Source organism: Taurulus bubalis, assembly GCF_910589615.1.
Source record: "Taurulus bubalis genome assembly, chromosome: 14".
Taxonomy (NCBI): Eukaryota; Metazoa; Chordata; class Actinopteri; order Perciformes; family Cottidae; genus Taurulus; species Taurulus bubalis.
In genome coordinates this window covers 17813666-17828888 of record NC_136602.1, presented here as the reverse complement: position 1 = coordinate 17828888, position 15223 = coordinate 17813666, and the positions used below count along the sequence as shown (strand labels likewise).

Here is a 15223-nt window from a genome sequence, read left to right as displayed (position 1 = left end):
TTTCCCTATGATTTTTTTTTTTAAGTGGATAATTATTTGAGATAAGAGATACTGATATCCATGGAAAGTGCAAGCTACTCTGAATCTAAACGTGTGTGTGTGTGTATCATGTCTGTGTCCACAATTGACTGAGTTAAGAATCAGGGAAGGAGAGAGATTTTGACACATTGGATCATCAAACATTCAGGAGAAGACATCGTTAAGTTCTTTATTTTCTTTATTTTATTAAAAATTGCAAAACAAAATATTGATCAATTATGAACATTATAAGCGAAAGGCTTTTAATATGCATATGTACAAACAGGACATAACGGGAAGAAAATCATAAATACTCTTTCATCAGAACTGAGAATTGCCGGCAACGTTAGAAGCAACAACGCTGTTACAAAACCCGAGTGATGAGATGAACTGCTTTCATTCCAGAGAAGCACATTTATGATCAGCTGTCACTCTTTACAAAGATATACAAAGCTCCTCTTCCTCACTCCTCACACAAGTCCACTTCTTTGTTCCGTGTTGTTGATTCACCTTTCACATAATCCTCATTTCAGCTACCACTCATACCAACAGCCGCATCAGCACCAAAGTCTTTGAGAGGAACTTTAACAATGTCCCTACTGTCAAATCTCTCCTATTAGGAAGATTAATATTCACCAATTCTAAGAAAGTATATCCTCTTTACAGAGAATTGTATAAAAAGCACCATATTATGAAGTTTATGAAGTATGTTAAGCCATAAGAGGAAGTGCTAGGCATGCTTTAAATCTACAATGGCAAGCACCATATCCCAGTAAGGTAGCTTTATGTGTGTTAATGGTTTTGAACCACTTCATAAGAAGGCATCCTTTGTAAAGGTTCTGTAAGTTGTATTTGAGGGCTTTTACTTTTGGGTTGTACTTCCAAAATCAAGTCATCAAATATTATAGTTATAAAAGAATGAAAAGTTGCTAAAAACTTAATTTTGGTCCAGATGTTCAACTCTTTTACAGAAGGCTGTGGGTCAAATAAAAAGGGAAATCAAAAGCTAAAAAGACTTCATGTTAGAAAAGCATTAACACCATCTACTGTCGGGGGATATTTTACAACACTAACATGAATAAAAACCCTTATTTACAACTTATAAACCCTAAATAAAGGATGACTTGTGAAATGATTAGTAATTATCTGTTCTCTTCATGGCACCAACAGAGAACAAAAGGCACCACAGTAAACATGAGGTGTCAATATGTCACTGAATGAAAACCCATGGGTCGATGCGGATTCACTTTAAGATTTGTTTTGTCCAAACCCACAATCCTCACCTAAATTCAAAACCCCTCCTTGTTCAAATATGGGGCGCTGCAGCCCAATCCAGCGCCTCCATCTGGGCAACAGAGGGACTAAATCTACAAACAGTGTTCTGTTAAGACGGCCCAGGATCCCCCTCCCCTCCGCCCGTCTGGCCTCAGTTCCTGGGCTGGGAGTTGAACTCCTGGCAGATGTTGTGGATGATCTTGGGTACAAATTTGTAGAGGTTGTCGAACTCGTCCACGAAAAAGGAGTGCTCCTTGTCGGGGTCTGTGGCGATGTACTCCAGCTCGTCCTGGGCTGCCCAGGCTATACCGATGGAGTAGGCGATCACACCTGGATCACAAGAAGGGAGAGCAGATCACACATGTGTTTTTCTTTTTACCTCAAACACACACAATGCACGACACCGGAGGAAAAGTACTTTTTGTATAATTATATTGTTGATTATATTGATTTATATAAGTATTTAAAGAGCTAAAAGTCTAGTTTTAGATCAATATCAAACATGTATTATTATATTTAGTGAGGTGAAAATATTTTACAAATACAAGGAAATAACCACTGCTTGACTTAACCGTATCTCCCTAAAGTCTTGACCTCCTCTCACCTTGACGCTGGATAGCCAGTGCAGGCACCCTGACGTCATCGTAGGAGCGGCCATCTGTAATGACAATCAAGATCTTGCGTTTGTTGGGTTTGGATTTGCTGAAAAGCTGCTCGGCGGCGTAGGTGATGGCAGCCCCGGTGCTCGTCCCGCCGCTCCAGTAGTTAATGCGCTTGATGGCGTTCAGCAGCTCGGCCTTGTTGTTGTACTGGCCGAAGCCAAACTCCAGCCTCTGCTCGTAGGTGTACTGCACAGCCCCGACCCTTGTGTCGGTGTCAGAGATCTCAAACTCCCGCGTGATGTTGGCCACAAACTGCAGCACCGTGCGGAAGTTTCCGGTTCCCACGCTGCTGGAGCCATCGATGACGAAGGCGATGTCGTTGGCGTTGAGGCAGGTTTTGCTGCACAGCAAGCGGTCTGTGTCGCACACTCTCTTCACCAGCGGCTGCACGGCCTTCCTCAGAGCAAACCAGCTGGTTACGGGCAGCGAGTAGAAGCCGTTGGTCCGACACACGGCCTGTGGGATGAAAGGCAAGGCCAGTTTATTTGCAGAGCACATTTCAACAACAAGGCGATTCAAAGTGCTTCACATAAAACCATTAAAAGCATCAACACATAATGCAGAAGAAAACAAGATTTAAAAACTATTAAGCATTAAAAAACAGTCAAAAAGCAAAAAATAGAATACACATTGCAGTGCAGTTTAAGAAATAAAATGCAGCAGTGAGATGCAGAAATTGATTAATATCCTTGAATCTGGTTCAATTAAAGGCAACAGCCAATATAAAAGTCTGCAATCTGGATTTAAAGGAGCTGAGGGTCTCAGCAGACCTGCAGCTTTCAGGAACCTTGTTCCAGATGTGTGGAGCAGAAAAGCTGAACGCTGCTTCTCCGTGTTTAGTTCTGACTCTTGGAACAGAAAGTAGACCCGTCCCAGACAACCTGAGGGGTCGGGATGGTTCATAAGGTAGCAGCAGATCACAAATGTATTTAGGCCCCTACACCATTTTGCTTCATAAACCAGCAGCAGGAAAGGGCACACTTCAAACCGGCATGTCTAATCAAAGCATCGCCACCCTTCTGGGACGATACTCCACCTTGTCAACAAAGTTGGTCTCAACCAGGTTTTGTTTTTCGTTGTCGTCGGGGCCCTCGATGGTGACGAAGAATATGTTGATGCCCGCCTCGCGAGCGACCCGGGACGCCTCCTCCACCTTGTCTGTGGGCCAGCCGTCCACCAGCACCACGGCGACGTTGGGAGCTCCTCCTCGGTTTCCATTGACGTCACTGAAGTAGTGCTTGTTGATGTAGGAGAGGGCCTTTCCTGTCAGAGCACCAGGGGGCAGCAGGAGGACGGTTAAAACGATGCTACAGACACTTTCTGAACAAGTCTGTGGTTGAAATGCAGGAATGCATTCAGGATCAGACAAGATGAGAGAGAAGAACCAATCTGTATATATATGTATGCTTTTCAAAGTACTCATTATGTACATTCAGTGGACTGAGATTTTTGGAAGCTGTTTGTCTTTCCAAGATAATGTGTGTCGAAGCAACCTTCCTAAACAAATTCAGTGTGCTTTAAGTGTACATCATCACAAAAATAGTGATATCCTCTCATTTAGCTCGTCCTGGTCTTGTTGGTGGTCCACACCATGGCAGAGCAGGAGAGGCCTTGTGTGGGACCACAACCTCTCACTCTCTTGTATGATTAAATATAAAGTCGCATGTGGCAGTGGATGCATCATGCTGACGCACCAACTAAAGCAGAAAAACAGCACTCTCCCTCTGAAAGCTGACCCATGGGCTGGTAAAACCAAATGCTTTTTGGTCAGCGCAGAGGGAAAACAAGGCTTACAGACGCAGGACTATAATTTAGCTAACAGTGTCTCGCTGCAAATTTAGATTTAATTCTATCCTTGCATGTGAAAATGTGCCTGGGTAGTAAACTATATGATAATTGCACCCCTTTCCCTTTCACACTTGCATTTGTAGGCATTTACTGGCAGCTGGCAGCGGGTCACTCACCTACATTGGATAGGCCTCCCTTCTGCCCAATCTTTTCTATGGCCGACTTCACCTCTCTGGAGTTGGAGTAGGACCTCAGACTGATCTCTGTCACAGGGTCATCCCTTCAGACAAGACAACGAGCGATCACACTATGCTTCCTTCTCTAAAGAATGGTGCACAGTAACACAAGAGGAGCAGTGAGGTTACCCGTATTGGATGATGCCCATCATGGGTCCAGCAACACCCACGTTGATGACCTGAGCCACCTCAGACAGGAAGTCCTTCTGGATCTTAAAACGCCTCTTCCCAATGCTCCAGCTCCCATCCATCAGGAAGGCCAGATCCACCATGCAATCTAAAAAATCATTCAATTCAATTCAGTTTATTTTGTATAGCGCAGAATCAAAAATTACAAATTTGTCTCGGAGGGCTTTACAATCTGTACACATGCGACATCCCTGTCCCAGGACCTCACATCAGATCAGGAAAAACTCCCCAAAAAACAAAACTTTCACGGGGAAAAAAGGGAAGAAACTTTCATCACGTGTTTGGTAATATAGTTAATACAGGAAGTAAAGGTTAAATGTGTGACATTTGTTAGAACTTTGACGCCCTGCAACAGTTGTATCAAGAAAAGTCACGGTGACAGACATTATAGGTTTACAGCTATGTCTTGCACCTTTTCTTTTTTATGTCATGCACGAGGACAAGCACATGGGGGATTTATGCTCTTTCACTGATTGACAACCGGTATTAAAACATAGCAATGACCTCACAAAGAAAAGGAGGAAGGCAATTGCTAGTGAGAAAACGTGTATGAAAACATGTGTTTAATGAAATTGTCTTTGTAAATGTTTTATGAGGAACGAAATCCTTAAACACATTTGTTAGGTTTCAAATAAATATGAGAAACGCTAAATGTAAACAACATCTGTGTGTTTGTTGACCAAAGAATTCTACAGGGTGCACTTGATGCGTGCTACAGACATGTAACAATTGCTCTGACCCAATTTTTACCAGGAGAATCAGAATACAAAGATGCAATAAACAAGCACATGTTGTGCAGAGTGGCTTTTAAAACGTGCGATGGACATACTTGGGTCTCCTTGTGACACAAGCTCAGGTGCTCTGGGTGCCGGTTCCTGCTCCCTCACGTCGAAGCCTGAAAATCAAGAAACACACACAAGTCTGCTTTTCTGCTCAAATCTGCTTTTCAAGCTTTATACTGGACCTTTAATAATCGTTGACATACACATTCTCAAAATGATTGGAGTCCAATCACTTGTAATCGCACAGCAGTTATAGAAGATATTCAATATATACCACACTCTACCAGAGAAAAGGTTTGTTTGGTTAAATATCCATTGAACCTGATGGTAAATGGTAAATGGACTTGTACTGGTGTATAGAGCTTCTGCCCACTCAAAGCGCTTTTACACTACATGTCATTCACCCATTCACACCCATTCTTACACTGATAGCACGGGCTACCATTCAAGGTGCCACCTGCTGTGTGATCTAATCAATCACACGCATTCGTACACCCCACGCACAGCCTACGGGAGCAATTTGAGGTTAGGTGTCTTGCCCGCGGACGTATCGACATGGACTAGCGGAGCCGGGGATCGAACCGCACATCCTCTGAATGAGCGACGACTGGCTCGAACATTGAAACCGCAGTTTTGCAGCCGTCCACTTTCTAGAGATGACGAATGTTTGCTTGTATCTGTTGTGGCAATAAGTATGCCAAAAAGGAACTGATTTTATCCTCAAGCAACCACCGTGCCATTTGACTTTGACTCCGGATCCCTTCAATTACAGGCTCAGCAAAAGCCCAGATGCTTTTTCCTTGGACGGCCTCCAAGCTTTGGTTTGGACTTACAGTTTGAACTGAGGACTTACTGGCAAAGTGACTCATTTGGTGCACAGAAAGGAGTAGTGCCAGCTGTCTTACCTGATTCATAAGGATTTGTGTCAGGCTTCCAAGCGTCCACTGGCTCCACTGCATAGATGATATCAATCAAGCTCAGCATTAGCACATTTCTACCACGAAGAAGTAACGAACTAACAGCACTCACCATGGAAGTCACATGAAAAGGTGGATTTATTTGTCATCATTTCTGTGCACTCTACTCATTATAAGAATGCTAATGGATTGCTTTGTAGATGCTATTTGATGCTTTCCTTGAAACAAACAGGTAACCGCTGCTCACCTCTAGTCTGGGTTTTATCCAATGGCACTTTACGGTTGCCATCTGAGTCAGTGGAGCGCGGCACTAAAAGTGAAGACATCATGAGTGAGACTGTGACACATGTGAAACAAATGTAAACACGTCATGCTGTTACAGCCGGCTCCCGTCAGCTCCATGTCACCAAACAGATGGAGCCATGGACTGTAATCTGAAAGAGAGGTCTTTTTTGTGTTTTGTCATTTGGCCATTTTGTGGAAGGTTTATATTTTCTGATGTTAAGACTGTGACTTAAAAACAAACCAAATTTGTTCTGATGTCCATTTCGGCCCTTCAACATTTTGCAAAATACGTGTATTCGATTCCTTGTCAGTTAGACAATATAACGTTGCCACAACCCATTTAAACACTAAATGAAACACGAGAGAAATTAAACTAATCCTGTGTCAGAACAAAAAGTGGGCATGAGTGTAATGAATGTGGTCATGTCTGGAAAGGCGTGTCACTGAGAAAAAACACTCAAACAGGTTTGACATCTACAAAATTACAATCCGTTCATATGACAATATAAAAACCCGAACCCCAAGACCTGTTAGTTCCCATTAAAAAGAATAGAAAAGCACTTACGGTACGGTCCAAAGTTATAAAACCAGCGCTCATACTCTGAGATATCAGGCCTGTGATCCCGAGCTAGAGAAGGATGTTGTGAAACCTGTTAGTATTCCCACAATGAACCTCAGAGGGAAAACCACACATTCCCATGGTTGTGATTGGTCACATGTTCTTTCCAACCAATCCCAGTGAAAACAAACTTCACATCTCTCATATGGCATGCAGATGGCATGTAAAGACAATTTCCTGAGAGACACATGCATGTACTCACAGATACATACATGGTCAATAGATACCTCACTCCATCAGTGACACAAGCATGCTGCATGCAACATGAATGGACGCAAGGTGTAGTGACCTGCCGCTATGAAGGGGGGCAGCACACACCTGGCTGTGTTGCGCTGCCTCAGACTTTGATTTACCTGTAATTTCAGGTGTGTCCGTCTCACTCCACGTGTATCCTGAGTCTGGAGCTGCATAACTAACATCTGAACGTACAGCAGAGAAGGTGGAGGCATCAGCGACTACAAGAGTTACATTTTAGGTATTTATTGCTGACATAAACTACTGATACACCTGCGGGCCTCTGCTGGACTTTGTATTTAGTGCTCATGAGCAGATGTTTGCATAGTGAACTAAGATGGTAAACGTGATAGTTGAGTGCCGTTTACGGGCTGCAGGGGCTCCATGATAATGTTTCATTGTGAACAAGAAATCTGTGTTGAAATGGGCCGAGAAGAGCTGGTAACGTTGGCAGTGGATGAGCGAACAGCTTTTGTACAGAGAGTTCAGTGAGTTACTTTATGGTGCGTTCAAGCTCTACTAAATTCTAAAGTTATCACAATGTGGTCAAATGTAAACTTAGAGAAACGTAAGTAAATGCAGTCATTTCAGGGAGAGTTTCCCTTCCTAATATATATTATATATATATATATATATATATATATATATATATATATATATATATATATATAAATAATAGTATATGTATATATAATAGTATATATATATAAATAATAGTATATGTATATATATAATAGTATATATATAAATAATAGTATATATATATTTATATATATTGTATATATATAAAGTATATCTAATATGTTTTATATATATATACATATATATATAAATATCTATTTTATTTATATATATATATGTCAAATAGATATTAGGAAGGGAATTATGTCTTGAAAACCAAACAACGCTAAAACCCGGCAGATATGACTCATACACGATTGGCAATTGGACTCAGCGGCAAAATACATTTGATCGTGCATCTCTAAAAGATACACTTGCTCCTTTTTTCCCATTCGTGACTTAAAACAATTATGCGTTATGAACCGTGACTTTTGTGATCCTTTGGACCCTTGGAACATGGCAAACATTACACCCACATGTTAGCGTTGTCATTTTGAAAGACGGATGTATTCTTAGAAGAGGAATCTCTCCTAATACATCATCTGTGAAAATGCAAGCGTGCTGATGGTAGCATTTGAAGAAGATGTTGACATTTGTATTAGAAGCTAGAAGCTTATAAATCATTGAAGAGGAATGATCTGTTTTGTATTTGGTACCTGCTGGTTGTCGAGCTCCCGGGAACCAATCCGGACGAGGTAAGGAGGGAGGGGCCCAATCCCTTCTGGGAAAAGCTGTGCAGGGGAAGATTAGAAAGCTGAGTTGAGGACAAGCATCGAGGAGGAGCATACTTGTGACATGCCACGTTATTAGTGGGGCATGCACAAGATGTTCAGCCTCTAGTCTGACACTAAACATACAGTAGTCAGTCAGGCAGGGACTGAGCTGACTGAAGGGTGTCTGAGTGAAGTTCAGCCTCACTCTCTCGAGGTAGAAATGCATCACAATTTGTATACACAGACTCAAAGTTTGAAATTGAAACGTGGCAAATACATCAGGCTTGTTAATTGTCCGGTCTCTTGCATGGCCTGATGTTAATCGAAATGTGATTGAACACGAGAATCCCAAACAGCTGAGCTGAACCATAACAGTGCATTGCATCTGTCTAAACTGACTGAGCCATGACAACACACTTCAGTTAACCCCTCCCTGCGGTGGACTGGCAGCTTACACAAACACACGGCCTGGGTTCTGAGGTTCCCATCCAGTGGCAGCAAGAGAGCAGGGCTTTTGTTGACTGGGTCAGGCTGGGAGAGCCCAGCCAGCGGCTCAGCGAAGCGCGAGAGTATTATTCTAAAGTTGGTGTCAAACTAGGGACAGTGTAGATAGTGGGACGCAGAGATTAGCCTAATCTGCTGCTGGTCCAAGGCCCAGCGCTATACAGCAGACAGGGGTGTTGTTTTTTCTGATGAAACAGGTGCTTTAAAAGGATTGAGTGTAACTCTCCTGATCATAGCCACTTCAGTGGGCACTGCGGCCAGAAGGTCAGAGCGGGATCGGGACACCGATCCTCACCTTGGGTTGCAGCTCAGTCTGCCACGTTTGCAGGAGAGTTGGTAATATGCAATTTTTCAGAAAGTCACCGACGAAAATAATCTCAACATGTTTTTCATTAATCTTTGTGGTTGTCAAGTTGGGTATATCTCATTACAAACAGAAGGCCACACAGGGTCATAACATTGCCAGAAAGCTGAGCATTAAATGTGAGCATCTGTTCGGGGGAGCTGGGTGGCAAAGCGACTCGGGAGAAAACCCTTCAACTCATAAACACCAAAGCCAGCAAGCAGAGACCCTGCTGGAGTGTCGTTGAGAAAGAAACTGAATCCCTGCTGGCTCCAGGGGCCACTGCTGTGTAGCTGAACCTCACCTATGACCTCTGACCTTAAACTTCAAGAATTTCCCTAAGGGGTTCAATAAAGTCTCACATTATTATACAAGCTGCCAATCTGAATAGTTGCTTTCCGCACTGATCAGATACTTTAAATATGCTCAGCAGAAACAGGTTAGTCCGATAATTGATGCACTAGCTTGAAACAGCTTCCACTGCATTATAGAAATCCTATCATACAATCAACCATCATTTAAATGGATATAGCCCTGTCTAACTTTAGGGATAAATGGTTTTGCATTCCACAGAAACAAAAACAGAAGCGCATTCTTCAGCGAGCCAAACCGAGCCTGGGTTGACTGTAGATAGCTTTCTATTCCTGACAGGCTGGAGATTGGGCCCAGATCCTGCAGCTCTGTGGACCGGGTCATATGCGTCTCTCTGGGATCAGCACCGCGCCACTTGGTGCTGCTGCTTTGATCTCTCTCCCTCTCTTACGAGGGAGGGGGAAGAGACCCCAGATGGGATCTGTCATAAGATGTTATTACAGTACTGAATGAGCATGTTTCTCATCGTGATCTTATCTAATAGAGAGAGTTGAGAGTTTGCTGCCGTCTCAGAGTCGTGGAGATGGGGCGCAAGATAAATTCAGGACGATGATATCACATCATCCCTCATCTCGGACACGTACTGACATCTCATGTAGGATTCAGGGAAAATATTGAATTGTTTTTCTGGGGAGTGACCACGCATTGAACCAAAGCATCTCACAGAGGGTAAAAAATAAAAAATAAAAAAACACAGGCTTTTATTGCCCTAGTGGTTCCCGTTTGATCAGACCTGTGTACACTCAGCGAGTGCGTCTGCTCAGACAGTTTGGGATATCCCGCTCAAGGTCTGGAGATACTTACCGGGGTTTGACTGGCTTATGGTTGGAGACCACTCAGGCGGAGCCGGCTGAACCCTGTTAAAAGCTGTTTGTAGCAATGAGAAACAGGCAGATAGAATAAGAAAGGAAAAGGAGAGAGAGGGGTGGGGGTGGGGGGGCAGAAGAGAGTTTCAGTTCGGGTGCTCCGTCCACAAATGTAGCCCAGCTGTTTCGCTTTGAGGGAAGTTGAAGGCCATTTCTGCGCAGCATGATATCAAAAACAAGAGGAGATATGCTGGGCATATTTACAGGCCTTAACTCAGCATCATTTGTCTTTTCATCTCAGAAAATGAAAACAGGAACAAGAGGATGTGCCCGATGACAGAGAACAGTGGTTCTCGTGAAAGGAATGTTAGATGAGACGTCTGATGGAGTGGATTAGTGGTGACCCCGGGGTGAAGATCACAGGGGCTTATGGGTGGGAATACGAGGGTCAGACTTACAGCAACCTTCGTTTTTGGGATTCTTGTTCCAACAAAGTCATCTGTCCACCCCTGAAGCCCTTGACCCACATTCCCTGTCAGTCCCACCATGCGAGTACCTGTTTGTTACTCTGTTACTGTTTGTGTGTGTGTGTTAATGAGGAGGCTGACCTGGGCCAACTGGAGAGGATGGTTGTCTCCTGATAGACGACCCTGCCTCTGGTCTGCGCAGACCTGGGCCCAAGATGTGGAGACAAACGTGTTTATTACGAGGCAACATGTAATGAAACTCCTCTTTTGTATTTGCACTGACAGTAAACATGGTGCACACTAAAAACACTGAGTTCAAACTTGACCTTGAAAGACAAAAGAACAGAAGCTCAGCTTCAATAGAACAATCTGGTGTTAGAAAACTAGCAAACGCCTTTTAAAGCAGCAGTGCATGTATCGAACAGAGATGCCATGCAGAGTTTACATGTATCAGTACAAAAGAAAGACAGAGCAAATGTTGAGATGTTTCTGGTTAAGGAAGAATGGGAAAAAAAAGACATCAGGAGGTTTAAAGCTTGGTTTACCTGCACTGGCACGTTGTTGGAATCTATTTGGATAGCCACTTCCTCTGAATACTTTGAAGAAATGTCGTGGTTTAGTTAAATCATTATATGGGCTGTGAAAGACTATCCAGGAGCTGCGGAATCAGTGAAAGTATTGACATACCTTGGCTGGGCCTCTTTCCTTGCTCATTCTGTGACTGTCCTATCCCAGTGCGAGTGTGGGCAAATTTAGACAAACACATTTGAATGTAAATACAACATCTTGGTTTTGGATTTAGTAGAAACCAATTACCCGGGTCATGCTCTTACTGTTTTAAGTTGTTAGGCTTAAAAAAACTGAACTGAACTGATTACTATTATTAGATACACACGTTGTGCCGTTAACTAAAATCGAAACCTTTAATACAGAATACACGATTCATTTTAATGCACCCTTTTCCCAAAGGACTAATGTACCGCAAACACCCCATGCTTGATGTAGACATATGTTCCTGCTTGCATCCCAGTGTAAAACAACACCCTCGTACCCTCATGCCACCAAAAAAAAAAAGAGTTTGAACCCTCTTTGCTTTGCTTCACTTACTTGAGGCAAGGTATGGGTGACTGCTGCCTGGACAGAAGAAAGACAAATAGGGTGCCAATATGGAGAGAGGTAATGTTACAGAAAATGAAAGAGAGAGATGGTCGGGTGGTTGTCTGGCACACCGCCCATCTCATTTACACACATACCTTAAGATATTGCAGCATTGTCTACTCACTGTAGCTGCATTTCCATCCAAAACAGGGCTGATGACTCGCAGTGATTACCGTCTGATAATGTTTTCATTTAATAAGAGTGATGAAAGCTTTGGCGATCAAGTGTACAGTGAAGTCAGTCAAGCAGCTGAGCAGCACCGTACAAACTTCATCACAGACCAGCAGTAATTTGTCATAATTGCGGTTGTGACTTGTAATTACCAGCCGTACTCATTCGTCTTCATCACTCAGTTTCACACAGATGAAAGCTTGTTCTGGCAAACAGCATTTCTATTTACAAGCCGCTAATGTTAGTTAGGCGTCAGTTAGACGGCACACAGTGCAGTGGATCTTCTGTGTGGATCGGTATTATTGGATCATTAACAGCATCCTGCATCCAAGTGAATACACAATCCTGCACATCACATACGTGGATCCATTGATTTAGAGGAAAGAATCGGCTTTTTGTACACGTGTGTGCAAAAAGGATTGAAGTGTGTGTTTCTTTTAAATCACCTGCATCCCGAACTTTATGGACAGCAGCACGAGGCTTGGGGGTAGTGGGTGGAGGTGGAGTTGTAGTGGTGGTGGGGGCCAGTGTGGTGGTGGTGGTGGGCTCAGGTGTTGTAGTCGTGGTGGGTTCAGGTGCTGTAGTCGTAGGCAGCGCTGTGGTGGCCGCAGGGGATTTGGCCTCCTTTTGACCTGAAAGGAGACTATTTAAGGCGGTCGCGTACAAGATGGATGGACGTGGAGGAAGAGTGTCTACAGTAACCTCTGCGTTGTAATGCATTCTTGACATTCTTTCATGAGACTGCAGCACTACGACTCCCCATTCATCCTGAGCGAAGTTCTACATGCCAGAGTCAAGCTCAGGGACATTTGTGTACGTAGTAACCCTTTGTTCTCAGAATGTATATCAAAATGTCTGGCTTGAAACTCAGCAAAGACTGTTTGTGAAAGTTAATAGATGTCTACTTTACATTTATCCTTTGTTTCAACAGTGTTTCGTTCGTAGAAAGTACAACTATATGCAAAATCATTTTGAATAAAAATGTTGTTAATATAGACATTTAAAACCAGTTTTAACCAAACTTCTCTGTTTGAACCAACATTTCTAGATATTCTTTTCATTGCTTACTGAAATCTAATCAGGTTGTCCAAACTAAATGTAATGCACCAAAATTCATATTAACATAAAAGATGCATGATGTGAGTGTTAAAATAACCCTCCTCTCACTTGTTTTCACGTAGGTTGGTCTTGAGGGGACGTAGTCCAGCGTAGACGGGTAGATCACTCCTTTCTTGGGCTTCCCCACTGAAACACAACAGATACAGCTGTTGGTTGGAGCGCTAACTCTAAATAACTGTGTTTAACATGGATTACTAAATACTTAATACCTGAGACGACAAATGACTCCCTCCACTTAGGTAGAGACAGAGAGCGCACTCCATTGGAATTACTGCCTTTGTAGATGTTCTGCCCCGCCATCTTCCTCACTATCACCTTTCCTCCCGTGTTGGTGATGATGCCACTGTGGACACAAAAATGTTTTATTGGATAAAAAGACTACTTTGACTGCCATAAAGTGCTTTATTTGACATTCATCACTCCGCTGTGCACCTGTGGATGGCCGCGTTGCAGATGCTGGAGATGGAGGCGAACACGCCTGTCCCATAGACTTGCTGCTTTGACTCCTTACAGTGTGAAGGACATTTGGCTATGAACTCTGGGAGATTGATCTTCCCTGCTCTGACATCACACTCGATGGCTGGAACAACTGTGGAGAGAAGAAGAAGATAGAGCAGGACGGTGGAAGACAGAATATTAAACGGGTCAGGATTGTTGTTTAGATGCTGAAATTACATATAATCAATGTTTCGATAGCAGTTTATAACAATTAGTCAATGAATTGATGAATCAATTTACAGGAAAACAACTATTTTGATAATCAAAGAATTGTTCGTTATTTCTGAATCAAAAATTAAAACGTATTCAGAAAGTGCATTTTCTATATCATAGAAACACATACATATTGAAAGCTTTTCCATTATGAAGTGATTTAGAAAGTTTTTGAAAAAGTGAATGAGAAGAAACTGCAGTAGAGACGATAACACTGGGACTGACGGAGATTACAGGCTTGCTTGTGATGATGTCTACCTTGCTTTGGTTTCTTGTTCTTTGATCTGTTAGGCTTGGCCCAGCAAGCGCAGCACAGGAGGAGCGCTGCGGGTGAGGCAGAGGGAGTTACACATAATAGCAGACAAAGTACCGTAATCATCAGTGTGTTTACTGTACACAGGAAAACCTCTATGACTGAGGATGCTGCTGTTTGAGGGTGTGAATGTACAGAAATCGGACTCTTAAAGGGATTATTTAGGAACATATGAAACGTTGTAGTGGAGGATGATGCATTTAAAACCAGCGTACTTCTGCAGAGAGACAGACTCACCAAGACAAATGGCCGTGAGCGATGCTCTGATCATGATGGGTGGTGTGTCGGTTCAGCAGGTCTGCCAGATGTCCTTGTCTAACCTCCCTACTTTACAGAGAAGAGAAGCAGCAGAATGTCACTGTCATGCTCTGAAACCCATTTCCTGCTTCCTGTTTGGTTACTTTATTCTAACATTTCTGATGTAGTATCGTGGTGTCAGCTGGAGATAAGACAGAGTAATAAACATGTGCCTCTGAGAAACACTTTCCAGAGATTTTGAGATAAATAGCAGACAGACTGTGCATTGTAACACGGAGCTGAATGACTCATCGGCATCCACAAACCCAAATGTGGCCAAGTAAACGTTTAGATATTTATTATAACTTAAGCTATCGCAGCTACTTCTGAGATCAGTCAGATACTAAATGGATTGCAGGTCAGCGTAGCTCACCCTTTCTTGTGCCAATTATTTGGGTTTCAAATGGCTGAAACCATTTGCCAATCGGAAGTCCCACAGCAAACATCTGGGCTGAGACAAAACAGTATGTAAGGGCCCTCCCTCTATCTATGGAGTCAGACTCAATTAGAGAGCACACACAGACACAGTTTAATGTGTAAGGAAGGGAGAACTGTGTTCAATCAGATGACTTCTTTGTTTGACACGAACAACCACATCAAGCTGGAACCCATTTTAAAAATAA

General features: G+C 42.9%; 1 protein-coding gene across 1 annotated transcript; it reads right to left on the bottom strand.

Annotated features, from left to right (window-relative positions):
* Positions 1-199: 199 nt before the first annotated feature.
* On the bottom strand, positions 200-14574 carry vit (vitrin; the record flags this gene model as incomplete). Its single annotated transcript, XM_079230063.1, has 22 exons — positions 200-1623; positions 1898-2411; positions 2992-3218; positions 3920-4023; positions 4109-4256; positions 4998-5063; positions 5856-5903; positions 6115-6177; positions 6718-6780; positions 7125-7190; positions 8283-8357; positions 10363-10425; positions 10973-11035; positions 11377-11427; positions 11519-11557; positions 11939-11965; positions 12607-12792; positions 13328-13405; positions 13489-13622; positions 13712-13868; positions 14249-14314; positions 14541-14574. The coding sequence occupies 22 exons, from the start codon at positions 14572-14574 to the stop codon at positions 1445-1447; spliced, it is 2451 nt and encodes an 816-aa protein (XP_079086189.1). The 3' UTR covers positions 200-1444.
* Between the last annotated feature and the right edge of the window lie 649 nt (positions 14575-15223).